Genomic DNA, 27,910 nt, shown 5'->3' on the forward strand with positions numbered 1-27,910 from the left:
TCTTACACATGTTTCACGGAGAAAAGAAGTACTACTAAACTAAAAGTCTAAAACATTTCTAATGATTATTAGTTCAGCCAGATGATTTTCCTTGTGTTGTAATAACTGCAACGGGGTGTAAATCTCAAGAAATTGGTAGCAACTGGCGCTGATTCTGCAATTAATGAAGATTGTTTCCTAAAAAAGACAAACTAAGGTTTCTTAATAGGATTTTGTTAACAAATGTTTTGAGGTAGTGATTAAGATGTATTTAATTTAATACATTATTAAATTATGTTTTGCTAGGACCAGGATCCACTTCTATATGATCCGAAGACTTCTGGACGCATATTAACTGAAAGATCAAAAGAAGCATTATTAATTGAAGAGTTCGCAATTATGGATGAAATAGTCTCTAAAAATTTATTGCACATGGATATGTCTCAACTCTCAACTGTGTTAATTGTAGTACCTTTATGAATGGACAAAAGGCAAATTACATTACCCTACAAATTTTTTAACAGTGAAAAACAGATCTGTACAATTAATGTTGGACTTTTCAATAAGGAAAATGTTATATAATGGTTAACTGGTTATCTTTAGAAGAATTATAGTTGCAGCTTAATTATTTCATCTCATTACAATTCTGTGGTAAACAATGGCTGAATCAGTGTTGTGCAAAAAGAAACTAGAGGGCAAGGTGGTCATAGTAACCGGTGGCGCAAGTGGCATTGGTGAGACAACCGCACATCTTTTTGCTAGTCATGGTGCACGTATGGTGGTGATCGCTGATGTTCAAGATGAATTAGCCCAAAGTGTTGTTGAATCCATTGGCTTGAACCTTGCTAGCTACATCCATTGTGATGTTACAGATGAAAAGCAAGTCGAAGCCATGGTGGAATGGACGCTCCAAAATTATGGGAAACTAGACATTATGTTCAGTAATGCTGGAATTTTCAGTAGGTCTAATCAGACCATTCTTGATCTGGATTTTTCAGCCTTTGATCACCTATTTGCAACCAATGTTCGTGGCATGGCAGCTTGTGTAAAGCATGCAGCAAATGAAGAGAGAATTAAATTAAATTAGCTAGATGAGTAAAGCATAGTGAGGGATTAGGTGAAATCGATTTCCTAGAAGTTTTCTTCCCATTAATTTGATCTTTGAACAACATATTGTTTTTCCTCTACTTATTTTCTTTAATTTGATTTTATTTTAAATTCCAATTACAACAATCTTAGTGACTTCTCTAGATAAAATCAAGATTAGCATAACTTTGGTATTTGTCAAAAGTAAGTTACCAATCCCTGAGGACGATACTCTTCTCATCACTTTACTATAAAACTACGATACTGTGCACTTGCAGTTTTGCACCGATCAGTTTTCATGGTTATTATTTTATTTTATTAACTTTCTTATTTAATTATTAAATATATGTTTGAAAATCATTAAATTTCTCTCACATATAGAGACATATTAGTCAATTTTGCTATTTTTATAAATTTAATACCTATATTTAGGCTTTAATTAATTATGACGTTATCACGGTTCGACCCCGGTTTGACTTCGGTTCGACCTCAAAAACCTTGAACCTCTCCCTTTTACAGTTCAATGAACGGTCTGGGTCTAAAAATTTTGCAAATAATATGTCATACCAAATAGTCATACCCAATAATAACTCAAAGCTTTCAATTTCATATGTTGCTAAACAAAATAGTTGGTCCGTATTTTTTGAATACACTATCCATTTTCTATCATGTTTCTCCCCATTTGATAATATTCAAGTGTAATGAATAGTAGAAAAATGTCTAGAGTCATCACCTTTAGGAAAAATTATATCATTATCTCTATTTAGACCTCTTTCTACTAATAAATCTCTTAATTTTGTGTCAATATTTTTCCAGTTACCTGGATCATAAATATTTGAAGGAATATAATTCAACATGTCATTATTATTTTCATTTTCTTCTAGTTGAACACTATTATGGTGAACTTGTTCATTTGTGACATTTTCATCATTATTTTCATTTTCTTCTAAATTCTTTTGAAGTTTATTATCAAGATTTGTTGTATTGCAAAATTGAACATCATTGTTATTTTGCAATTGTATCATTTCATTATCTTCTAACTTTTTTTGGTGAATTTCTTGTTCATTTGTTATATTTTCATCTAAATTTTGTGTTATATTTTGTTTATTACTAATAACAAATTTATCCATTGATCCTTTTTGAGACTCAAATAATTTTTCTTTTTTTCTTTTTCTTTTTTCTTTTTTTTTTTTTTTAAAGTTTTTCATATCCAGATGTATATTTTCTAGTAGACATTTCTAATCAAACGATATATTTATAAAGACTAAAATAAAAAATAACTTTCAAGTGTAGAGCAAATGAGAAATAAAACCTGATTTATATAAAAAGTATTGTTGTAGTTTCACCGAATAATAACAAGTTTTTAGCAATCTCAACCTGCATAAATAAAGAGTTATTCATTATATTACCAATAACTAAAATATATATATATAAAAACACAAGATTAAAGTTAAAAAAAAAAAAAAAAAATTAAGCACATCCATAACAAAAACAAGCTTAGCCTAAACAAGAAGATGCCTGCCCTGACCCACCACAATAACAATAAAACAAATCCTATTACACCTAAAAAAAAAAGCCTTGAAGGCCCAAACGTGAAACGTCCAGCCACAGCCCAGCCCCAGCCCAGCCCCAGTCTTTACAAATCTAAAGTAGAAAGCCAAGCCTTATAAGTTCTACCTCAAAATTCAAAAGTCAAAACCCATTCTGCAGAATGCCAGAAAACGCAATAGTGAAAAAAAAAAAAAAAAAAAAAANTAAGTTAAGCATGAGGGTTAGGTGTTGTAGAAACAAACATATAAAAATAATTGTTTTAGATTATTGTAAATGGATCTGTTGCAATATGAAGAGTGGGATGTCTAGTATAATGGAAAAGTGGAAGACTCAAAGAGAAAAAGTGCCTTTTAATTTCAGAATTTGGTCAAATTTGAGAACTGGATATGAGTTCTCTAAATTGTTTTTACAAAAGAATCTTACAAAGTAGTTTGCATTTATAAGTGCAAGTGTGCAACCCTCTTCGCTGAGATACGAGTGTTGGAAGTAGGTGGGCTCTCACACATGGAAAATTATTCAATACACTCGGTCAATTCTTCCTTTCTCACATAAATAGTAGTTCATTCCTTTCAATTTCTTTTCATTCCACTATTTTTATTAAAGAAATGGAATAATAGTAATGTTATTATAAAAATTTACTTTCAATTCCTTTTCATGCCACTCTTAAAAAAAATTACTTTTTCATATCTTTTCTTTCAAACATCCAAATGGTATACAAATAGATATCTATTTTCTTTTCATTATATTCTATAATATCTATTCTATTCGATTCACCAATTCCTTCGTAAACTCTCAAATATAATATAATTTTTCTAATCACTCCCAACGATGCCTTTGTAACTTACAAAAGGTGTTGTATTTGAGTAGCATGATGAGTACTGTTACTTCATCATATAATTACACAAACTCAAGTTGAACTTTCTTTTTAGCATACATTTTGAAATAAAATGATATATACCTTGTATGTATAAATATGATTACTTCGGTCATGGAATGCTAGACTATGTCCACAAATTTCTTATTAGCTTCTTCTTACCTTATATGTAGCTTCCTCATCAATAAGTTTCTAAGCCAAATACTGTGACAAACACTTGAAGTTGCAACAATACACTTAGCTTCACAAGTCAAAATAGTTCCCTCTTCAAAATCCTTCAAAGTCTTTGTAGTTTAATGGCATTACTTGATCTCATTCTTAAAGAGATCCATGATCTAATTCATACTCTTACATTTTATAACTATCCAATTATAAAAATAAAAATAAATTAAAATAAAAATAATGTCAATATTAGATCTAGGTGAAAGTTTTATATCAACAATTATGAAAAATATTTATGCAAATATTTTTGTATTTAAAATTACTCAAAATTTATTATGATTGAATCACAATATCAAAATTTTCTTACTTTTATCATTATATATATATATATATAGGCGACGATGTATCGGTCTCCTTTGAACTTGACATCAATGTTATACAGCTGATAAGATCTTCATAAAATTAAACAAATGAATCCACAGGGCTGCCCTTCTACTAGGTCAATTAGGCAATTACATAAGGTCCCCAAGTGGAAGGGGGGGCTCCAAAATTTAGAAAAAAAGGGGTAGTAGGGAAAAAAAATTGGTTTCAGATGAATCTAAAAAAGTCTGGCACATCCTTTTTACCAAAAAACAAAATTTATGTTATACCTAGTTAAACATTGGTAGCACCAAAAAAAAAAAAAAAAATGGTCTAAATAAAATCAATTGTCTCAAAAATAACATTATTATCCTCTAGACAAACCAAAATTCAACAAGATAAACTACAAATCCGGTCTAAGAAATTAACCACAAAACAATCAATAATCAAAACAAATAAAAAAACATCTACCATTTATCTGAAAACTTTGCTAAGTTGACTGCCTTTTTTTTTTTTTTTTTTTTTTCACTATTGCGTTTTCTGCATTCTGCAGAATGGGTTTTGACTTTTGAATTTTGAGTAGAATTATAAGGCTTGGCTTTCTACTTAGATTTGTAAGACTGGGGCTGGGCTGGGCTGGGCTGTGGCGGACGTTTCACGTTTGGCCTTCAAGGCTTTTTTTTTTAGGTGTAATAGGATTTGTTTTATTGTTATTGTGGTGGGTCAGGGCAGCATCTTCTTGTTTTAGGCCCCCCCCCCTTCACAGTCACTGCAGCAATCGACCACCCATGATCTGATTAACATTGCCCCATCCTCTATGATAGTGTCCTAACAGCACCAATCCACCATTACTATTGCAAATAGCAGAAGCTCTATTACCAAATTTTCATGGGAAATGCCTTCATATAGCACTCCCACGCAAGATGATTGTCAAAATACTATAGACTTTTGAAAGACCTCACCAAATAATTGATAGGAACGAAGCAAAGTAAAAAAGAAAATAGACACAAATACATATTAAAAAGAATACCAATGATTTACATGGTTCGGCTTTTAGCCTACATTCACAGGTGATAACGAGAAGAAAATTTTACTAATAAATATGGAGAATACAAAATGGTGTAATAGCACTCTCACAATGCCCACATCCCAGTACACCCAATGCTATGCTCTCACATAAATACAAAAGTTCTCTCTCAATACAAAGGTTGGGACTCAATACAAAGTTTGGGGTTGCACCTAATACAGAGAGAAGTTCTCTTCTCTACACATCCCAAGGGCGGCTGCACGAACACTTCAGGGGGTTCAAATGAACCCCTTGACTTGAAAAAAAATATTTATATATATAAAGTATTGCTTTATTAATTTACTCTTAAAAATATTAATTTAATTAAACAACTCAGTGTATTATTTATGTATGGATAAGTGTGATTGTGTGAGTTAATAATTATACCGTGCAAATAAAGTTGAGTTTTGTTTTAGTTTAAAATATTTTTATAAAAAATATGAAAAATATATAACCATAATTGCATAAAATCAAAAATATTATACAAAATTAACAAAATAAAATGGTCATACTATGTGTGTGTTTGGAAAGTAATGAAAATTATAAATTATTTCACTATTTAGCTTATTTTTATAACTATTTATGGGTCCAATTGCACTTTTTGATACTATTCATAAGTTTATTATATTATTTCAATTAACTTTTATATTTATTTATAATAAAATTTTTAATTTTAATAAAATAAGCTGTATTTAAACATATCGGTTAGGTAAATGTGATACCAAATCTTCACAATGCACCCAAATCACAAACTTCAGGAGACAAATCTGATCTTTGGCGTGCACGGTGCACCAAAGCCACGCCTATGTTAACTTGTGGTGACAAAGCATACAAAAGAGAGAAGTGATCGCATGCAAGTACTATTTGGCTTATAGTACTTTTCCAATCAGCAATTCCATAGTCAAATAAAGTGGTTACAATCAATTCAAGCCATTTTCTAACAATTACAATGACACGACGCAAATCGGCCGTCAATAGAAGAGTCGAATGTTTTTTTTTTTTTTTTTTGGTAAACTGGAATTCTCATTAAAAAGACTGAAGAGAAAACAACAGCTCAGGACAAAACCTGTTGACAACCATCCCCTGGCAATCAGCCAAAACAAGAGGCACCAAGTACGCGGACAAAAGAAGGAAATAAAATCTAAAGATTGACAACTACCTAAATAAGCTAATCGATCTGCACAACATTAGCTTCACGATAGATATACTTAATGCTTAGGTGGGGAATCTGAGTAGCTAGACGTCTACAGTCGTCAAAAAGTGAGGAGTCTATAGTATTAGCATATGAAGGATTTTTTAGAGCATCAACTAGAGCTTTGACATCAAGTTCCACCATCACAGCATTCAAGTTTAGTTGAATACAAAAGAGTAGACCATCACGCAGGGCCCACATTTCAGCCAAGAAGCTGTTAGTTTTACCGATTTTTCTACTGAAGCCATGATCCAATTGCCCTGATCATCTCTAATCAGCCCTCCTCCTCCAGCAGACCCTAAAGCAACATCTGCAGGCCCATCAGTATTGAGCTTAACCCAACCCGTGTCTGGAATGCTAATACAAAGATGCAACAAATGAAAATCTAGCTTAACTTTTCGGAATTAATTAAGTATTACATTTTTCAAGTAGCCATGATTGAAGTTATATTTTCCTAATCAAATATACTCATTTCTTGGCAACTCATGATTGGGCAAACCATTATGACCTCACCCTCGGTTGTAAAATACCATAGCCACCAAAACTCTCGTCTTCACTCATATATGCAGAGTGAACTAAAAATCTGAAGTGGCACACTGCTATTGGAGAGTGTAAACAGGACCGGTTAGAATTCAAACCATACAAGTTCCTCAAAAAAAAAAAAAAAAAAAAAATTCAAACTATATAATATTAATATTACCTATCTCCCATATATTCTTTCCTTTGTGGGTGATATCTGCATTCCATGCTGTTACCGAGCTGGATCTTCACATGCTCGAAAGGTCAGCAAAATATAAATTAACCCATAATTTCTTTCTAGTAAAGAATGCAAAGGAATCTATACAATATTGAATTAGATCAAATTATACTAATACGTAACAGCAATAAGTGTTTCAGATATGTCAATTTTCTTATCTAATAAATTAAAACTCACTTGGCTTATTTGACAGTAGTCAATCCTCGTGCCCATACTTTTGCCCGGCTCTTTATTTTAAGTAGTTTATGACAGTAGTCAAGTCAATCCTCGTGCCCATACTTTTGCCCGGCTCTTTATTTTAAGTAGTTTATGACAGTAGTCAATCCTCGTGCCCATACTTTTGTATGTATGGGACACCAGAGTCGGGCAACCTTTCTTGGGAGCAGTTGGTTAATAGTACTATATAACAATTAACAAATGAAAGATTAAATATAATGTAATGAGTCGTGTTCTTAGCAACTTTTGACATAACAAAGATATTCAATCACATGATTAACGCAAACAAACAAAATGATGACAGACTCCACAGGCACAGCTCCAAAGAGCAAGCTCCAAGGCAAGGTGGCTATAATCACTGGCGGAGCTAGCGGCATGGGTGAGGCCACGGCGCGCCACTTTGCCACTCACGGCGCAAGAGCCATCGTCATCGCCGACGTCCAAGACGAGAAGGGCCAAACGTCGCCGCATCAATCGGCCCCAACATATGCACCTATGTCCACTGCGATGTCAGCGACGAGGAACAGGTGAAAACATTGGTAGACTCCACAGTCAATACGTACGGACGCCTCGACATCATGTTTAGCAACGTGGGCATGGCCCGAGCGACCCACACGTGCGATCAGACAGTGTTGGACGTAGACTTGTCGGCTTACGACAAGCTCATGGCGGTGAACGCGCGTGGGATGGTGCGTGCGTGAAGCACGCGGCGAAGGCGATGGTGGAAGGGCGCGTGAGGGTAGCATAATTGCACAGCGAGCATGGCGGCGAGTATGGGTACGGACAGGTTTGTCGATTACGTGATGTCAAAGCATGCAGTGTTGGGGTTGGTGAGGTCTGCGAGCTTGCAAGTGGGTTCATATGGGATACGCGTGAATTGTGTTTCACCAGGGGCAGTTGGAACACCATTGCTGAAGGAGATGTTGGGGTTTGAAAATGATGAGGAGGTAGATAAGGTGGTAGAGTTGAGTTCGAACTTGAAAGGTGGGGTGTTGAGGCCCAAAAATGTGGCAGACGCTGTCGTGTTTCTTGCTTCTGAAGATTCCCAATTTGTCACTGGCCATAATTTGGTGGTAGATGCTGGGTTTAGAGTTTAGAGTTAGCTAAGGACAGACTAGCCCCATATTACTCTATATGTTTGTATCTTTGTCTGTTGTGTCCTAGGCTATTACTCGTTTCTTGCTTCACAGTTGGTTATTGCAGCATAGATCGTAATGATTGTAATGACCCAAATAATTAGACCATCTTGGTATTTTTTTTTCCCCATGATTCATTTTTGTATAAATATGTTCTTTTATTATTGGGAAGATCCATTCGATGAGAGATGACAGAAATGATCGATGTAGGCTATGCCTATGAGCCTTAATCCTTTGAAGAAAAAGCATGGGCCTTTGCCTATAGCTGTGAATAAGGGGAAAACTCCCGTAGAGGTATGGTTTGGATCTCCTACTACTAATTATGATTTCTTGCGCGTATTTGGTTGTCTTGCATATTATCATGTGAAGGATTCAAAATTGGATCCTAGAGCCAAGAAAGCTATTTTCTTGGGCTTTAATTTAGGTGTGAAAGGATATAGACTTTGGTGTACCGAGACAAAGAAGGTAATTCATAGCTGAGATATTACATTTAATGAATCTGAGTTTGTCAAACCTATTAAGCAGGTGGAGGAGAGCATAGTTGAGAGTGATCTACAGCAAGTGGAGTTTGAAACTTCTGTTGTTTCTTCAAATTCTGTTAACATAGACAATGATATTGTGGTTGATGAGAGAAATAATCTAGATGAGAGTGAAGCTTTAGTTTTGACACCTTCACAGTTGACAAAGTCCATTGTAGTGAGAAGATCCAAACGGAAAATTCATAAATTAGCTAGATATGTTAATGCTATAGCTTTTGCACTTCCCATTATTGACAAGGGAGTCAATTTCGTACTAGAGGTTGTATCGGTTTAGCCAGCAGAATGATATATTTCGGTACCGGTCAATACCGGTGTACCGTTTTGAATTTACCATTATTTTATATATTTAATATATAGATAAACAGAATATTTTTAAAAAAATAATAACAACCTAAAATTTAAAATCTGTTATAAAAATGTTGTAAAAATATTGTTTTACTATTATTTTAGTACACGTGTCTCAATTTTCAAGGACCACCTGCCAACAAATTGTTAATAACCCACCTTTTTTTTTTACCTCCACTCATCTTCTTTTACTTTTACAATTTATCTTTCTTTATTTTTATCTTTTTATCTTGGTTTTATCCCCTCCACATGTTTACATCTACTGTGTCTTATCCCATTTCAAATTTCAAAAGGCTAGTCATCTCCTTACCTTTGGTTAGAGACATTAGTCATCACATGGGCTCCCAAAGCAAAACTCAAAATCTTTGACAAGCAGTAAAGACAAAAAAAAAACAAAGAAGAAGAAGAAGATTCACACAGACATTGTAGAGACTACGAAGGAAAATGGAAAGCTAAGCAGAAAAGAGACTGAGATACGAGAAAGATGCATCAGATCGTGAAATTTGTTGAGAAACTATCTCAGGTGAGTGAAAAATTACAAAAAAATTTCTGTTTCTTCTGTTTCGAGCAGGTACACATTTTCCAGCCGAAATCTGGTATGTACAGCCGGAACGCTCCTGGTACTACCAGTATTTTAACCGGTACGAAATAAGGACCTTTTTGTACCGTTTCAGGGACCGGTACGGAAAATATCAACCGTACTGGCTGGTACGGTCCGAAATTAACTACATTGATTGTTGAAGAAGACATTCTATCCACCTATAAAAACGTTGTGTGCATATCTAAGAGTGGTGAATGGAAGAAGGCTATGGAAGAGGAGATGCAATCTCTTCACAAGAATTAGACTTGGGATTTGGTATAACTTCCTAAAGGCAAGAAAGAGATTGGGTGCAAGTGGGTCTACACAAAGAAAGAGAGACCTACAGTCAAAGATAGTGTGCGGCTCAAAGTTAGATTGGTTGCTAAAGGATATGCTCAAAAGGAAGGGATTGACTACAATGAGGTGTTCTCTCCTGTTGTTAAACATTCCTCTATCCGTATTTTGCTAGCTTTGGTGGCACAATTTGATCTTGAGTTAGCACAACTTTATGTGAAGACAACTTTCTTGCATGGAGATTTGGAGAAAGAGATTTACATGTCTCAACCTCATGGATTTGAAGTTGCTGGTAAGGAGAATTGGGTCTACAAATTGAAGAAATCATTGTATGGATTGAAACAGTTTCCCCGACAGTGGTATAAGCGGTTTGACCACTTCATGATTTGGTAAAAGCACACTAGGAGCCAGTTTGATCATTGTGTATATCTTCGTAGGCTTTCTAATGGATCCTTTATCTACTTGCTTTTATATGTTGATGACATGTTGGTGTCATGTAAAAACAAGGTAGAATTGTACGATTAAAGATTCAGTTAAGTTCAAAATTTGAGATGAAGGATCTTGGTGAAGCAAAGAAGATACTTGGAATGGAGATTGCACAAGATAAAGTGAAGGGCACTATTCATTTGACACAAAAACAATATTTGACTAAAATACTACAACATTTTGGTATGAATTCCAATACCAAGCCTGTGAGTACTCCTTTGGCCCCTCATTTTAAGCTTAGTGCTTTGCTGTCACCGCTCACTGATGAGGAGTGTGAGTACATGGCTCATGTCCTGTATGTGGGTTTGGTTGGTAGCCTCATATATGCAATGGTGTGTACTCGGCTGGACATTTCATAAGCTGTCAGTATGGTTAGTCATTATATGCATGATCTGGGGAAATGTCATTGGCAAGCGGCTAAATGGATCTTGAGATACATTTTGGGAACTGTTGATTTGGGTTTGAAGTTTGAGAGAGATGATTATGTTGGAAGCCACTTAATTGATTATGTTGACTCGAATTTTGCTGGTGATCTAGATAAGCATTGTTCTACTACGGGCTACATCTTTACACTTGCTAAAGCACCAGTGAATTAGAGGTCCACATTGCAGTCCATTGTTGCATTGTCAACCACTGAAGCTGAATACATGGCTGTGACTGAAGCCATTAAGAAGGCTATATGGCTACATGGTTTTGTTGAAGACTTGGGAATTTATCAAGAGCATGTCTCTGTATTTTGTGATAGTCAAAGTGTTATTTATTTAGCAAAGAACCAAGTCCATCACTCTCGAATGAAACATATTGATGTTCGCTTCCACTTTGTTTATGAAATTATTGATGAGGGAGATATTCTTCTTAAAAAGATTGGGATTGCAGATAATCTAGCTGACATGATGACTAAACTAGTTCCTTTGCACAAGTTCAAGCATTGCTTGGATTTGACTGGCATTTGTAGTTTGTGATAGCCCTTAGGGGCTTTGGTGGTGATGATGAAGAAGTTTCGTTTGTGTGGTTTGATTGGATTCAAGCCAAGGTAGAGATTTGTAAAGTCGAAGGCTTGAATTCAACTTAAGCTATGATTGTTTTGGAGTGCCGTACAAGACTTGAAGGCTCTTTCATTGCCATCACTATTTTCGTACAAGTCTTGATCATTTCCTATTTCATGTGCAACACTATTTCCTAATAGTTTTAGGACTAGTATTCATAGCAGTTTTGGTGCAAAGCAATCACACCTAGCCTGCTCACTCTAGTATATATAGGATATAGGAGTTGCGGCAATTGAAGAGAGTATTGTAGAGTGAAATAGAGAGATTGGTCGCTGCATATTTGTGAGAGTTCTCTAGTTTAGAATAGGATACAAGGTTTTCTCTATTCTTTGTTATTTGTGAGAAAGCTATTGAGTGTATTGGGAATTGAGTGTGTATGAGAATACTGATACACCAACTTGTATATCTTCAAATTTGATTAGTGGAAATTCTTCGTCGTTGCCTATGGACGTAGGCCAAAAGTCAAACCATGTAAATCCTTGGTATTCTTTTGTTTGTGTGCGTTTGTTTATTTTCTGATTTTGGTTTGCTTTGTTCCTATTGTTTAATTCTTGGAGATCTTTCTATAGTCATGATATTTTTAAGGTGGGAGTGCTATCCGGAGATGCTTTCCTACAGCAAGAGGAGCTGAGAGAAAATGAAAGGCAATTAAAAGGAGAGAGAGAGAGAGAGAGAGAGAGAGAGAGAGAGAGAGAGAGAGAGAGAAGGGTTACAGGTAGCTGGATTTTTAGAACAATTTTGTGTGTAATTTGCTGTGATTTGATTAAAAAAGATAGGTCGAGTCGGCTGCTAATGCTATAGTAGGATGCAACAAATGAACATCCAACTTAACTTTTCGGCCAAGTTATTCATTTTTCACTAGCCATTGATTGAAGTGATATTTTCTATCAACTAGCTAGTAATTTCTTGGCAACCCATGAGGGGGCAAACCATTATGACTTCACCCTCAGTTGTAAGATATCATATATAGCCACTCATTACAAAACTCTCGCTTTCACTCTACAAGTGGAGTGAACTAATTCTTATTCTCTTAAGTTGCAAAATAATAATTCTTACACATGTTTCACGGAGAAAAGAAGTACTACTAAACTAAAAGTCTAAAACATTTCTAATGATTATTAGTTCAGCCAGATGATTTTCCTTGTGTTGTAATAACTGCAACGGGGTGTAAATCTCAAGAAATTGGTAGCAACTGGCGCTGATTCTGCAATTAATGAAGATTGTTTTCCTAAAAAAGACAAACTAAGGTTTCTTAATAGGATTTTGTTAACAAAAGTTTTGAGGTAGTGATTAAGATGTATTTAATTTAATACATTATTAAATTATGTTTTGCTAGGACCAGGATCCACTTCTATATGATCCGAAGACTTCTGGACGCATATTAACTGAAAGATCAAAAGAAGCATTATTAATTGAAGAGTTCGCAATTATGGATGAAATAGTCTCTAAAAATTTATTGCACATGGATATGTCTCAACTCTCAACTGTGTTATGAATGGACAAAAGGCAAATTACATTACCCTACAAATTTTTTAACAGTGAAAAACAGATCTGTACAATTAATGTTGGACTTTTCAATAAGGAAAATGTTATATAATGGTTAACTGGTTATCTTTAGAAGAATTATAGTTGCAGCTTAATTATTTCATCTCATTACAATTCTGTGGTAAACAATGGCTGAATCAGTGTTGTGCAAAAAGAAACTAGAGGGCAAGGTGGCCATAGTAACCGGTGGCGCAAGTGGCATTGGAGAGACAACCGCACATCTTTTTGCTAGTCATGGTGCACGTATGGTGGTGATCGCTGATGTTCAAGATGAATTAGCCCAAAGTGTTGTTGAATCCATTGGCTTGAACCTTGCTAGCTACATCCATTGTGATGTTACAGATGAAGAGCAAGTCGAAGCCATGGTGGAATGGACGCTCCAAAATTATGGGAAACTAGACATTATGTTCAGTAATGCTGGAATTTTCAGTAGGTCTAATCAGACCATTCTTGATCTGGATTTTTCAGCCTTTGATCACCTATTTGCAACCAATGTTCGTGGCATGGCAGCTTGTGTAAAGCATGCAGCAAATGCTATGGTCAAAGGGCACGTTAGGGGAAGCATTGTGTGCACTGCTAGTGTAGCTGCTAGTTGTGGTGACAAGAAGCACATTGATTATTTCATGTCAAAGCACGCAGTGCTTGGGCTGGTTCGATCGGCTAGCCAACAGCTTGGGGAGCATGGGATCAGAGTGAACTGTGTATCACCTTATGTGGTTGCTACACCAATGGCATGCCATGCGCTTGGGATGGATGCTGAGCAAGTGGGAAAACTCTTCGAGGAACGGTTAGTATTTAAAGGGGTTGTATTGAAAGCAAAACATGTGGCCGATGCAGTGTTGTTTCTTGCATCTGATGATTCTGAGTGTGTCACTGGGCATAACCTAGTGGTGGATGGTGGTGTCCTAGCTAAATAATCAACTTCCAAAACCCAGAGTTTCATAAGAAAATTAAAAAAGAAAGAATGAATAATTTAAGAAGCTTTGAACTCTATATATCTAGAAAACTTGTTTAGGTTTAATATTGTGTCCAGTCTATATCTATCGTTTAGTGATTTCTTTCGAGCAAATGGATTGTGCAATTGGAAAATAAATATAAGTGTCCCTATTCCCCTTTTCTTTCTTGTTAATTTCCTTCTAGTCAATAAGCAATGCTACTTTGACTAGAATAATGTAAAATAGACTATTAAGGATTGTGATTAATGATTATCCCAGTGTACTCATATCCGTTTTCATTTTATTGTGGGTTCTAGCTACATCTCTTCCCTCCAAAGAAATGCAGTGGTTCTGAAAGTTTAGTGGGATTATGTTGTCATTCATTATAGGTTGTGTGGCATGAGACTTAGAGCTTACTATTATGGGAAGATTTAAAATTGGGATATAAGAGCATTAGTATCAGGTGTGCCAAATGCTAAATGCTGAAATTTTAGCATTTGTCACACCAAATGCTAAAACTTATGCCTTGTCATTGGCCAAATCCCAAATTGTTTTACAACATGCTACAGAAGTAACAAGTTGTAAATATATATATATATATATATTATCTCTTCTCTCTCTCAAATTCGTTCTCTTCTCTCTCATTCCCCTCTCTCTTTTCTTTTTCTTTCGTCTATCTTCTATCTTCTCCCTCTCAAATAATCTCTCCTCTCTCTTGCCCCCATCTCTCCTCTCTTGTCCCTCTCTCACCGTGGTTGTAGGTTTTTTTTTTCTTCTTCTTCTTCTTCTTCTTTTTTGTGGAGATTGGCTGTTGTGGTGGTGGTGGGGTTGAGATCAATGACTATTGGTGCCTGGGTCTTGTTTATGAGATTGAGATCGATGGCTGGGTCTTGTTTTTGCTCCACTAGTGGGTTTAGATCGGTGGTTAAGATCGGCGAATCCCCACCAATGGCAATCGGCCTCTCTGTCTTGTCTTTTTTTTATCTATTTTTCATATTTTATTTTATTTTATTTTATTGGTACTTGTTTTTCTCATCTAGGACTGAAGCTCTCTCTATTGGTGGATTCCAATGGACAATGGTGGAGGGTTGTGGGGGTGATGGATGGTGGTGGGATGTGGGGGGTGATGGACAATGGTGCTTGAGCCCTTTTTATTTTTTATTTTTTTTGTAAATTTTTTAATAAAGCTAAGATTTTTTTTAATTTTTTTTTAATGTGGTGTAATTTTAAAATAGAATATGTGATGCAAAGTGTATTGTAAAACTCTATGCTAAAATTGATAAAGTATGTTAAAATGATGTTTGACACAGCAAACCTAGTGCCAATACTCTAAGGGTGTTGAATTGAGGGTATATACAGGAGATGAATCATCTAGCTCTCAACTAGACATGGCGAAATGAGTTGGTATTTTTTGACTTGATTTGTACTTAAATTTATTGACTCGAATAAAAAATAGGTTGACCTGTGACCCTACTCATTTTTTGCCAATCAACCTTCACTCAACCCAATTAACCTGTGACTCAACCTTTTTTTTTTTTTTTTTTAAATTAAAACATAGTTGGCTTACTTTGGGCTTTACACTGCAAAATCCAAACTCAATTAACAAATATAATTCACATTATTTTTTATTTCTAAAAAACATCAAAATTTTAATTTTTTTTTTTTTTGGGATGATGCCACTAAAAAAAAACACATTTTTATATTTTAACACCATTGAAATGCAATGGCCTCAAGAAAAAAATTGAGATTTTTATTTAGTTGCATGCAAATGAATTGATGATTGCATGCAATAAGTAAATACCAAAAAAAGCAGTAAATATTGAGACATTCTTCTTACTTGAATAACGCAATAAGTAAAGATTTTTAGATATGAAATGATAAAGTAAATACCAGGATAATTTGGTTGCAGTAGACTTAAAAACATACATTTGAAACTATAAATATGAATGAGAAATATTCAAAAGTGTGAAAAGAGTAAAATTGAAGTATATTTATAAAATTGACATAAATTATGGATGCTTAGACCTATTTTTAGCCATCCATGGCCAAAATAAAAGGCTTTTACATTTGAAAGATGACAATAACCATGTATCCTATTTAGTTTAAGAATGTAAGTTCTCCTGGTTTATACTTGTACTTTGGACGTATTAATGAGTATGTAGCTATCTATTTGATTTCTCCTAAGCCTTTATCCTTTGTTAATTGAGAGAGAGAGAGAGAGAGAGAGAGAGATATATATATATATATATTAACAAAAGAAACTATTCTTCTCAAAAGCAAGGGTTGAAATAACAATCAATATTTTCTGATATGCTTCCATACATTCGCTAGGACTTCTAGACTAATAATAACTTACATTTCAAGACAAAAACATTTTATAAAAATAAAAAACTTGACAAAATACAACTTAAAATACCCTCTAACCAGGCTTTCATAAAATATAATAATAATAATAATAATAATAAATTTAAAAAAAAAAAAAAAAAAAAAAACCCTCCAACCAGACATGCATTATAATTGAAAAGGATACTTTGGAAAGAAAATAAACACAACTAATAACAAGATAATTTAAAATTTGTATAGTTTTCCGAATTCATTCTTTCAGTTGAAAAAGACTATTCAAAGTGCATACCGTTTGATGCATTTGTAAACTTAGTTTACTAAACTAGAAACATACATCTTTCCGATGGTATATGGCTTGCGGATTAATTATTTTGGATTAATTCATTCTATTTTTGCAAGTTATTCACTTGGTCATGAGCGACTTCGGTGTCAAGCTCTCCTGGTTGGAAAACACTTGTCCTTTCCCCTGGCTAGTTGGAAAAGACTCTCCCTCAAGTCTTTGCTTGCTTTTTTCTTCATTGGATGGTGAATGATAGAAACATTAAAACACTTGTCCGATGGTATATGCATTTTCACCAGTGCATTGAAGAAATTTAAGAGGACCATCAACCATAGGCATCAGTTTAGCATGACGCTCATTTGGTAAGCTCCTTTCATAGATGAATCCTCGTCAAATATCCTTAAAAACTACTAGTTTTTGTATGTAAAAGTTCCCAAACACTACCTTAACTTTAGAGCCGTGGCTATCATACTTCTGAACTTTTATTTTAGTCAATTTACTCCCTTAATTTTACACAGGTGCCAAATTGATACTTTTGTTAAGTTTACCATTTAAATAAATTTAAGTCTCTCACGTGACACACATGTGGACAAGATTAACCAAACCCAAACCAATGAGAGAGAGAGAGAGAGAGAGAGAGGGAGAGAGAGAGGATCTTTCAATTGAACCAAAACAAATCCAGTGGAGAGCCGTTTGTAGATATAGCAAAACGGGTCAGAATTTTCTGACCCGACCCAATCAGACCCGAAAAATACCTAACCCAAACCCGATTTTTTTAACCCAAAGCAAAAACGGATTGACCTATGACCTGACCCGTGACCCGAACTGAACCCGAACCATTTTTTAAAACTTTTTTTTTGGGATAATTACAGTAAACCCACCTGGGGTATGGTCCGTTTTCACTTTGCCTACCCGTGGTTCAAAACTTATCACTTTGCCCACCTGAACTTCAATCCGTTACCCATCCGTTACCCACCTCACCCTTAAACGTTAGAAAAACACCATTTTATTAAAAATCAGACATAACACAGATCAAAAACAAGAACCATTGAATCTTTTCCTCATGAACACAAGAACACAATATTTGTAAATATATTTCAAAATTTTTAGTTACACATCCAAAACCAATTAAATCCTCTGAATCCAGACCAAAAATCCCTCTCATATAAGACCACCTCTGCCATCTTCTGATACATATGAGAGAAGCAAAAAACAAAGACCCCAAGAACAAAAAGGGTCACTGAATTGAGAGTTCAAATTTACTTTGAATTTCCATTATTGAATCAGAAAAATTTTCAATTCCCACTCTCAAATAGCATCCCGATGCAATTCTTTATAGATTGCGTGCATTTTTTAGGTAATTTCATACCTCTGTTGCGCACGGGTTTTCAATTCGTTCCACAAGGCTTTAAGCCCGATAAGAACAAAAACAAACTTGTGCAGAAGGAAGATAAAGCAGATAACACCAAAAAGAAGTACGGCAATCAAAACAAGATACCATGGCACCAACATAGCTACCATTAGTATGAAACCCAACGCAGTACAAATAAATCCAATATCTATATCTTAGAACTTTTGAAAGCGGGTTTCGTGTTCGTTTCTCTTCCTCCACTTTTGGGGTTGCCCCCACCCCCGTCCCTGCCTCTGTCTCCTCCGTTGTTCCTGCCTCTATTTTCCCCGCTTCCACTAGCTCCACTGCCATGTCCGCTACTAATGGTTAGATGGTTTTATTTGATTTTGGCTTGCTAGTGGTTTGAAAAATGAGAGAGATTTTTTGTCTGGATTCAGAGGATTTAATTGGTTTTGGATGTGTAACTGAAAATTTTGAAATATATTTACAAATGTTGTGTTGTTGTGTTCATAAGGAAAAGATTCAATGGTTCCTGTTTTTGATCCGTGTTATGTCTGATTTTTAGTAAAATGGTGTTTTTCTAACGTTTGAGGGTGAGGTGGGTAACGGATGGGTAACGGATTGAAGTTCAGGTGGGCAAAGTGATAAGTTTTGAACCACGGGTAGGCAAAGTGAAAACGGGCCATACCCCCGGTGGGTTTACTGTAATTATCCCTTTTTTTTTTGTTAAAAAAAAAATTAAGACGATGTTGGTTTAATTGTTTGTTGTGAGCTTTAAGGAAATAATTGAGATATTTACATAACTGCATGCAAATTAATTGAAAGATGAATGATTAAACATTTTGTAATGAGTAAAGATTTTTAGATATCAAATAGCAAAATATATGCCAAGATAATATGGTTACTAAACAGTTAAAAATATAGATTTAAAATTGTAGATATGTGTGAGAAACATTTACAAGTATGAAAATAGTGAATTTAAAGCATCAAATTAACATAAATTAAGAATGCCTAGACCTATTTTTAATAATTTATATTCAAAATAAATGGCTTTTCAAAATAAATTATGAGATTTTCTAGAGTGTGTTGCTTAACAATGATATGATATTCATAGAAGAGATAAAGTCTAAATAAGTAAACTGTCATGACCCAAACCTATACTTCAGGATTTAGAGCACGACCGGCATGTTAATATCAAGTTTACCTCAACATTAACACGAACCAACCTGACCTGAAAGTGCTTATCAAGAATTTGTTTCTTGAATTCCTGCTTATTTTCTAACATAAAACCATAATATACAAAAATGATGAAAACCTGAAATTTGATTTCCTTTGAACTTGGAAAGATTACCACTTGGCTAAAATGTCAGGTATTCATGCAAATATTACATAGCTAAACGTTTAGCAAACTCTTATTACAAACCTAACCCCAAAAACATACAACCGGGGTTTTAAACAAACTAAGATACTGAATTATATCTGTGCTCAAGAATCAAGTACATCTTGATTCATCCTATAGAACAAAAGAGCTAACTACTGTACAACAAAAGCTAACTATACATTCTAAGAAACGAGAAAACACCGAATTCTTGCAAGCTCTAATACCCTCGCTGCTTCCAGGAAGAACCTGTGCACTGAAATATAAAAGGGTGAGCTGCGAAGCCCAGTAAGGGTTTTAAGCTCCATGGGCCCTTGATAAGAATGCGTGTAAATTAAATATTTTATGGATATGCCAGCTTTGATAATACAGATTCATATTATTCACGTTGTTCTTAAAATAACGTATGAACTTTCAATTAAAATACTTCATTTCCCCTTCATATAATAATAAAAGGGCATAATAAGAACATAACCATAATTCCGTTATCTTATTTTTAAAAAGACTATAAAATGTTTCATTATAACTTCTTTTTCATGAGAGCCTTTAACTTCATAATGCATTTAAATAAAATCATTCTCTCATGATCAATCACATAATATAGCTATTAATGACATATTGGTTATTCCATATCTGATAAGTCTGTACAGAGAAGGCCTCATCACATTTATTCGGTGTCAAGCTCTCCTGGTTGGAAAACACTAGTCCTTTCCCCTGGCTAGTTGGAAAAGACTCTCCCTCAAGTCTTTGCTTGCTTTTTTCTTCATTGGATGGTGAATGATAGAAACATTAAAACACTTGTCCGATGGTATATGCATTTTCACCAGTGCATTGAAGAAATTTAAGAGGACCATCAACCATAGGCATTAGTTTAGCATGACGCTCATTTGGTAAGCTCCTTTCATAGATGAATCCTCGTCAAATATCCTTAAAAACTACTAGTTTTTGTCTGTAAAAGTTCCCAAACAGTACCTTAACTTTAGAGCCGTGGCTATCGTACTTCTGAACTTTTATTTTAGTCAATTTACTCCCTTAATTTTACACAAGTACCAAATTGATACTTTTGTTAAGTTTACCATTTAAATAAATTTAAGTTTCTCACGTGACACACATGTGGACAAGATTAACCAAACCCAAACCAATGAGAGAGAGAGAGAGAGAGAGAGAGAGAGAGAGAGAGAGGATCTTTCAATTGAACCACAACAAATCTAGTGGAGAGCCGTTTGTAAATATAGCAAAACGGGTCAGAATTTTCTGACCCGACCCAATCAGACCCAAAAAATACCTAACCCAAACCCGATTTTTTTAACCCAAAGCAAAAACGGATTGACCTGTGACCCGACCCGTGACCCGAACTGAACCCGAACCATTTTTTAAAACTTTTTTTCTTGGTTAAAAAAAAATTAAGACGATATTGGTTTAATTGTTTGTTGTGAGCTTTAAGGAAATAATTGAGATATTTACATAACTGCATGTAAATTAATTGAAAGATGAATGATTAAGCATTTTGTAATGAGTAAAGATTTTTAGATATCAAATAGCAAAGTATATGCCAAGATAATATGGTTACTAAATAGTTAAAAATATAGATTTTAAATTGTAGATATGTGTGAGAAACATTCACAAGTATGAAAATAGTGAAGTTAAAGTATCAAATTAACATAAATTAAGAATGCCTAGACCTATTTTTAATAATTTATATTCAAAATGAATGGCATTTCAAAATAAATTATGATATTTTCTAGAGTGTGCGTTGCTTAACAATGATATGATATTCATAAAAGAGATAAAGCCTAAATAAGTAAACAATCAAATTTTAATGTATATTTCAAATTGAAATAGAGTGTCAACCACAATTTATAATAGATTATAAAATTACTTTTCAAGATTGTAAATTTCTTATGTGTTTTTACTCTTTGTCAAATGAATTATCCAATAAGTCATTTGTAATTTTATTTTATATTTTAGGATGTTGATATTGTGTAGAAATAAAATTTGTGTATTTGTTTTACTTATCTTTGTGTTATTTTATTTTAAATAACAATGTTAGGATTTGTATAATTTTAAAATTATTGAATAAGTATTAATAAGCATAGTTCATTCTTGATTTAAGTGGTGAATTCAAAGTAATGAATTTTACATCAAGTGATTTATTGCATGACTTTCTAAATGGCAAATACTTATTATTTTCTTTATTAAATATATATATATATATATATTCATGTGAAAAATATGGGTCAACCGGACCCAACCCGACATGACCCACAACCCAATTGACCCGAGCCCCTTTTAACCAACTTAAAATGACCCATTTTGACCTGCAACTCGTTTGACTTGCAACCCGATTGACTTGACCCGCCCGTTTTGCTATGTCTAGCCATTTGACAGAAACAGCCACCTAGCCCGCTCTAATCTAGTGCAGTGAAGACTACTACCCGATGAAATCATGGCCATGTTGTACACCATAGGGATGGAATTTTGAATGTTGTTCTTTAAATTTTTATTTTTATCTTCAAGCCATTTCTTTAAAACCAAAAAAAAAAAAAAAAAAAGGGATACAACAGGTCAAGCTACTGAAATTTGGTTCATGGCTAAGTTGATTTGTTGATAAGATAATAAGGTTTTATGAACATAATTTATTAGTGCAATAATCTTTTCTTTTCTTTTTTTTGGATAATGGAATAATCCAGACTTAACAAAAGACTGGTCTTAGTTAACTTAAATGGTAAAATAAACAAAAGTATTAATTTGGTACATGTGTAAAGTTTAGAGAATAAATTGGCTATAAAAATTTGTATAGAGTGTGATGACCATTACCTTAATGTTTAAGAATATCACGGCATTTTTTCCTATTTTGTCCCTTATGTGAGTCATAAATTTTTATTGACATTGCTTACCCGCGTTAATCTTGCAAACTAAATTTGGATTAATTAATTACTCGGTTGAGTTAAAATTGATTAAATTCAATAGCTAGCCACATTAGGGTCTAAACAAGTAACTTTCATGTTAAATTCTCAAATTGAAACATAGCCTTTGATTTGGAAATTAGTTCTCTTGGGACGTTGCTTTTGTATGGAACAAGCTTGTAGGCGATGTACACGTATGTACTAAAAGATTTCTTCCACTGCTCTTTTGGTGATACTCTTCGGTTCCAGCAAATTGAATCCCACTTGTGTGAAAAAAAAAAAAAAAAAACAAGGGATACAACAGGTCAAGCTACTGAAATTTGGTTTTCATGGCTAAGTTGATTTGTTGATAAGATAATAAGGTTTTATGAACATAATTTATTAGTGCAATAATCTTTTCTTTTCTTTTTTTTGGATAATGGAATAATCCAGACTTAACAAATGACTGGTCTTAGTTAACTTAAATAGTAAAATAAACAAAAGTATTAATTTGGTACATGTGTAAAGTTTAGAGAATAAATTGGCTATAAAAATTTTTATAGAGTGTGATAACCATTACCTTAAAGTTTAAGAATATCACAGCATTTTTTCCTATTTTGTCCCTTATGTGAGTCATAAATTTTTATTGACATTGCTTACCCGCGATAATCTTGCAAACTAAATTTGGATTAATTAATTACTCGGTTGGGTTAAAATTGATTAAATTCAATAGCTAGTCACATTAGGGTCTAAACAAGTAACTTTCATGTTAAATTCTCAAATTGAAACATGGCCTTTGATTTGGAAATTAGTTCTCTTGGGACGTTGCTTTTGTATGGAACAAGCTTGTAGGCGATGTACACGTATGTACTAAAAGATTTCTTCCACTGCTCTTTTGGTGATACTCTTCGGTTCCAGCAAATTGAATCCCACTTGTGTGACTCAATTTATGTACTAAAAGATTTCACGAAAAATTTATTTGTATTGTTGGGTTTTGATACTGTAATGTAATACTATTAATGAAGGTTAAAGGTTGAAACTTCTGTTTGCTGTTTAAGAATGGCATGCCCGGTTGTGAAAATGCAAGCTCAGCCGTGCGAAATTAAAATTCAAATTGAAAATCTCGGTTGACTCTCAATCAACTGAAAGCCTATTACGAAAATTCCGAAATTTGCTCAGTAAGTAGTGTGTGTAGCCACCTCTAACCAAAACTATGCTTAGATAAAAACCCAATTAGTTCGAGAAGGAATATGCATAAAAAATTCAAGTTTTTCATGTAAGAACTCTTTCATAATGGATGGTCCAAAATCAGAGGAAACTTGTCTGCGTGTAATTCAATAATTCTAAATTTTTTTAGTAGGTCAAATCAGGCGATTCTTGATATTCATTTTTCAAGCTTTAACCACATATTTGCAATCATTGTTCCGGCATTGCAGCTTGTGTAAAGCATGCAGCAATTGCCATGGTGTATATGGCTGCTAGTTATGTGAGAAGGGGTGCATTGATTATTTTATGTCAAAAGTATATATGCTGTGCTTGGGTTGCGGTTCAATTAACAAGCAAGCAGTTTAGAGTGGGGTGCATGTGATTAGAGAGCATTTATTCTCGCACACTTGTCAAAGTACGTCATCAATACACATTATTTATTTCACATTTTAAATGTGAACATTAATAAATAAAAAATATGTACATCACGCATGAGATTATGAACATTGCATATATAGTGTTCAATAACCAAGCATGAGACAATATTTTGCCGGTTTAGAGTGAACTACTATAATGATTAAATAGTGTGCTTGGGATCAATGGATCCGTGCAAGTTGAAAAACTTTATGAGTCACACTCAGTATTAAAAGAGGTTGTATTGAAAGCGAAACAAGTGGCCTTGACAAAACAAGCGCCCTAGTAATGGATATATGGTAGCTTCCCATTTTTTGTATAAATACTTCAGGTATAGTAAAACTCATTCAGCTTACATTCTCTGTCTATGCATGTTAAACTATGATTCAAGATCAGTTTAACCACCTGATGTTAGACTAACATGGCTTAATATTCTCCCATTCCTACAATTCATGCACTTGCAGATACAAAATAAGTTTTCTATTTAAGAATAGCATAGTTGGATATATTCAGTAGGGTCTTGTTTCAATTTCCATGGCCAAATTCACAGAAAAAAAAAATTGTGGACCTCAAAAAAAGGAGATATATGAATCAGATTATCAAAAACCATAGTAGTCATGTCTCCTCATCACAATTGAGGTAGAAATCAGTTCCTAGACATAGCAATTAACTACTTGAAACCAAGCTCCAACAAATAGAAGTAAAAAACCCTAAATGTCTTTGTCCGGGGAAAAAAAAAAAAACTCTACTTCACTAATTTGCAAAGAACATTTAACAAAAAAAAAAAAATGGAAATTATACCTGTGCTGTCAATAGAAGTGAACTAAGATGATGATCTCAACTTCTATTTTTTCAGCCTAATCGGATAATTCGCTTCAGGATACCTTATGACTTTCTCGTAGCAATAATGTAACCAAGCTGGATGAACCAAAATCATTCCGTCCAGCTCTGCCTCTTGACACTCCTCCTCTGTGGCAGCCAAAGTGATCACGTGTGTCCAGGAGGTAAAAACACTCGTAGAACAAATGGCTCCTAACTCCTCTGCCATCATCCAAAGACGCGAATTTTGGGGCTTGAAACCGGAAGGAAAAATACCTTCAAAGGTTAATTTACATCCTCGGAGTACCCGAAGGCGATCAAGTATCATTGTAACATCTCTATACGCAAGACTACCCTTGAATTTTGGGTTGAAAAACAGTCTGTGGATTAGTTTGAGTTTCTTGAGAATGGACGCAAGCTCGCCAGTGGTCTCACCTTCATCATTGTTCATTGCAGAAAGAGACACAAGGTCATGTCTTGCAACAAAGTAATCGTATCTCTTAACAAGAATCAAGTTATGTCGATGATTTCTCCACACACACTCGGTATCATCAAGAACAAGAACCATGCGTTGGTGTCTCATCACCAGTAGAAGACTCTTTTCATCTGGGGCAAGTAAATCTTCACGTGCAATAATTCTTGACTTGAAGTAAACATTTTCAGGGTCAAGAAACTCAGCCATTAACGATGCATAGCGTCGATCAGCACTTGTATATATGTACATCTCAAACAAGGTACTTGCTTCTTTAAGAAAAGTGTGGACGAAAGGCCTCAACTTGAGCATCATCCCGTAATGTTTCAGAGGGATTAGGCCATCCTCTTTGATATTATGTTGCAAAAGTTCTTGACGGGTTTTGAGATGTTTGCGTTCTCCTGTTGTATGAAGCAAAGTATGATCCAAATCAAGAACTAAAACGAGCTTTCTATCGTTTAACAGTCTCTCTGACTCTTCCTTCCGTATCCCATTAATTTCATCAGGGCTAAGCCACAAATCCTTGTCAATGTACATGAATACTCGACTGTTACAAACCATACACGCTCCTCTTTCGACACTAGGATGTGCACAAGTCTCCGTAGACTCTACCCTTTCAATCCCAATATTTGCTTTACGTGTATCAAGATTCAAGTTGCTGGATGAACTAGAAGCCATGTCTGATAAATCTTGTGGGAAGCCCTTCGCGGAAATGATCTTCATGATGAATCTTGTATGTTTCTTTAGCCCAAGATTGTTGCCAGCTCTCTCTCTCTCTCTCTCTCTCTCTCTTATATTTGTGTATAACAAATTAGAACCAAAACGTCACCTGTGATTTGTGAACGTCCGTACTCTGTAGTGTTATGGAGTTCAGAGAACCAAGAACGCATTCTTATACCATCCTTTTCTTCCTTTATTTAACTTTTTTTTTAAAAAATCATTTATTTTATTGTTGAGATTTTAACCGTATTATTATTATTTTTGAGAAACGGCTTTATCCATATTGTAAATATTTTTTTTACTCTTACCTCTTATTGGAAATGGATAGAACTATATTACTGTGCAATGGAATCAAATGAGGCTGAACAGAATATAGAGTCTGTAATTAAAGCAACTCTTGTATATGAGTGTGACCCCTTTTTTTTCCTTTTTTAAAAAAAAATTATCTTAATGATGAAAAGATTTATGGTTTAGGATACAAAACACTAAATCATTCTTATTAGGGCTTCTAAATGCTAAAAATCCTATTTTTTAGCAGCTGAACCCCAAAAAAGCACCTCCATCAAAGGTTTTAAATTGTAAAATTTTGGCATACTGCTACAGTGGGCTTGTATTTTTTATTCTCAGTTTCTCACAACTCTCTTTCCGTTTTCAATTCTCTCTATCTCTTTCCTCTCCCTTCTCTCTTCTCTCTCCCGATGGATGTGATCCAGCGATGGTTCTGGTCCGACAATGGTTCTGGTTCGGCAATGGTGGTCCAATAGTCATGGGTCCGATGTGGTCTGATGGTCTCCCTCTGTTCTCTCTTCTCTCCCTCTATTCTCTGTTCTTTGTTCTCTCTTCGTGGGTCTGCGTGGGTCGAAGGAGTCGTGGGTCGGAGTGTGGGTTTTTGGCTTGGAGTGTGGATCGAAGGAGTCGTGAGCATGGATCGAAGCGTGGGTCTAATTGTTCATGGGTTAGAGCATGGGTCTAATTGTTCATGGGTCATCCTCCACCGGGTTCCACGCCTTTAATCAAAGATTTCTCTCTCTCTTCACTCTGGTGATCGCTGCCTCCTTGTTAGATCCAATGGCGCTGGTTCGTTCTATTGTTTCTTCTTTCATACTCTGTTTTTTCATTAATACTACTCTTTGTTTGGTTTCCTAGAAAATGGAGGGAAAGAAAAATCAAAATTGGAAATTGAGATATTAATGTATTGATTTTTGGGTTCAATTATAATGGGGTTCGTTCAATTTTTGTTCTTTTTCACATTCAAAGTTTCCTTGAATCTCTATTTACTTACTGAGAAAATGGAGGAAAGGAAAATATATAATGCTTTTGTTCTATCTATTGTGCTTTTCACCTTCAGAATTGTTTTGTGGTTGACAATGGTGCTGTGACTTGTGGTGGTGGTGACTGTGGTGGGTTGTGGTTGCTACAATGGTGGTCATGGCAAGTAGAGCAGTGGTAGGGGTGGTGGAGGAGGGCATTGGCTGGATGTTATAGATTTTGGTGCAGTTTTTTTATTATTATTTTAATGAGTAGTTTATATTATTTAAATGAAATGGTAAAAAATATAGAAGGTTTGATGTTTGATGAATCTTAAAGTGGGATGGTATAATGAATAAAGTAGGTTTTTGAAGTGTTAAATGCTAAAAATTTTAGAATCCTTGATGAGAATGCTCTAAATAACCTTTGGGCTACGGGGAACGATTTCAAGTACACTATATTAGATTCTTCAATTTTTGAAATTTATAATTATTAAATTTTCTAATTAAATTAACACTTTTTTTTTTTTTTACAAGATAGAATTTTTACTTTAACCTAATCTAAGTGTATATGTGTGTGAAATTCCCTCCTGGATACTTAAACTCTAACTTTTACCCTTCACACTTCACAATCACTTATACTTGT

The 27,910-nt window shown here is 34.5% G+C and overlaps 2 protein-coding genes and 1 pseudogene across 2 annotated transcripts; 2 read left to right on the forward strand and 1 right to left on the reverse strand.

The window, feature by feature from the left end:
• Window positions 1–637: 637 nt before the first annotated feature.
• Window positions 638–8,507, forward strand: LOC112021188 ((+)-cis,trans-nepetalactol synthase NEPS1-like; annotated as a pseudogene).
• Window positions 8,508–13,342: 4,835 nt separating this feature from the next.
• Window positions 13,343–14,131, forward strand: LOC111991955 ((+)-cis,trans-nepetalactol synthase NEPS1). Its single transcript, XM_024023763.1, has one exon. The coding sequence runs from the start codon at window positions 13,343–13,345 to the stop codon at window positions 14,129–14,131; it is 789 nt and encodes a 262-aa protein (XP_023879531.1).
• Window positions 14,132–24,850: 10,719 nt separating this feature from the next.
• LOC111991958 (RNA polymerase II C-terminal domain phosphatase-like 4) lies at window positions 24,851–25,975 on the reverse strand. Its single transcript, XM_024023765.1, has one exon. The coding sequence runs from the start codon at window positions 25,973–25,975 to the stop codon at window positions 24,851–24,853; it is 1,125 nt and encodes a 374-aa protein (XP_023879533.1).
• Window positions 25,976–27,910: the final 1,935 nt, after the last annotated feature.

Source organism: Quercus suber, unplaced genomic scaffold (genome assembly GCF_002906115.3).
Source record: "Quercus suber isolate HL8 unplaced genomic scaffold, Cork oak 2.0 scaffold_810, whole genome shotgun sequence".
NCBI classification, from domain to species: domain Eukaryota; kingdom Viridiplantae; phylum Streptophyta; class Magnoliopsida; order Fagales; family Fagaceae; genus Quercus; species Quercus suber.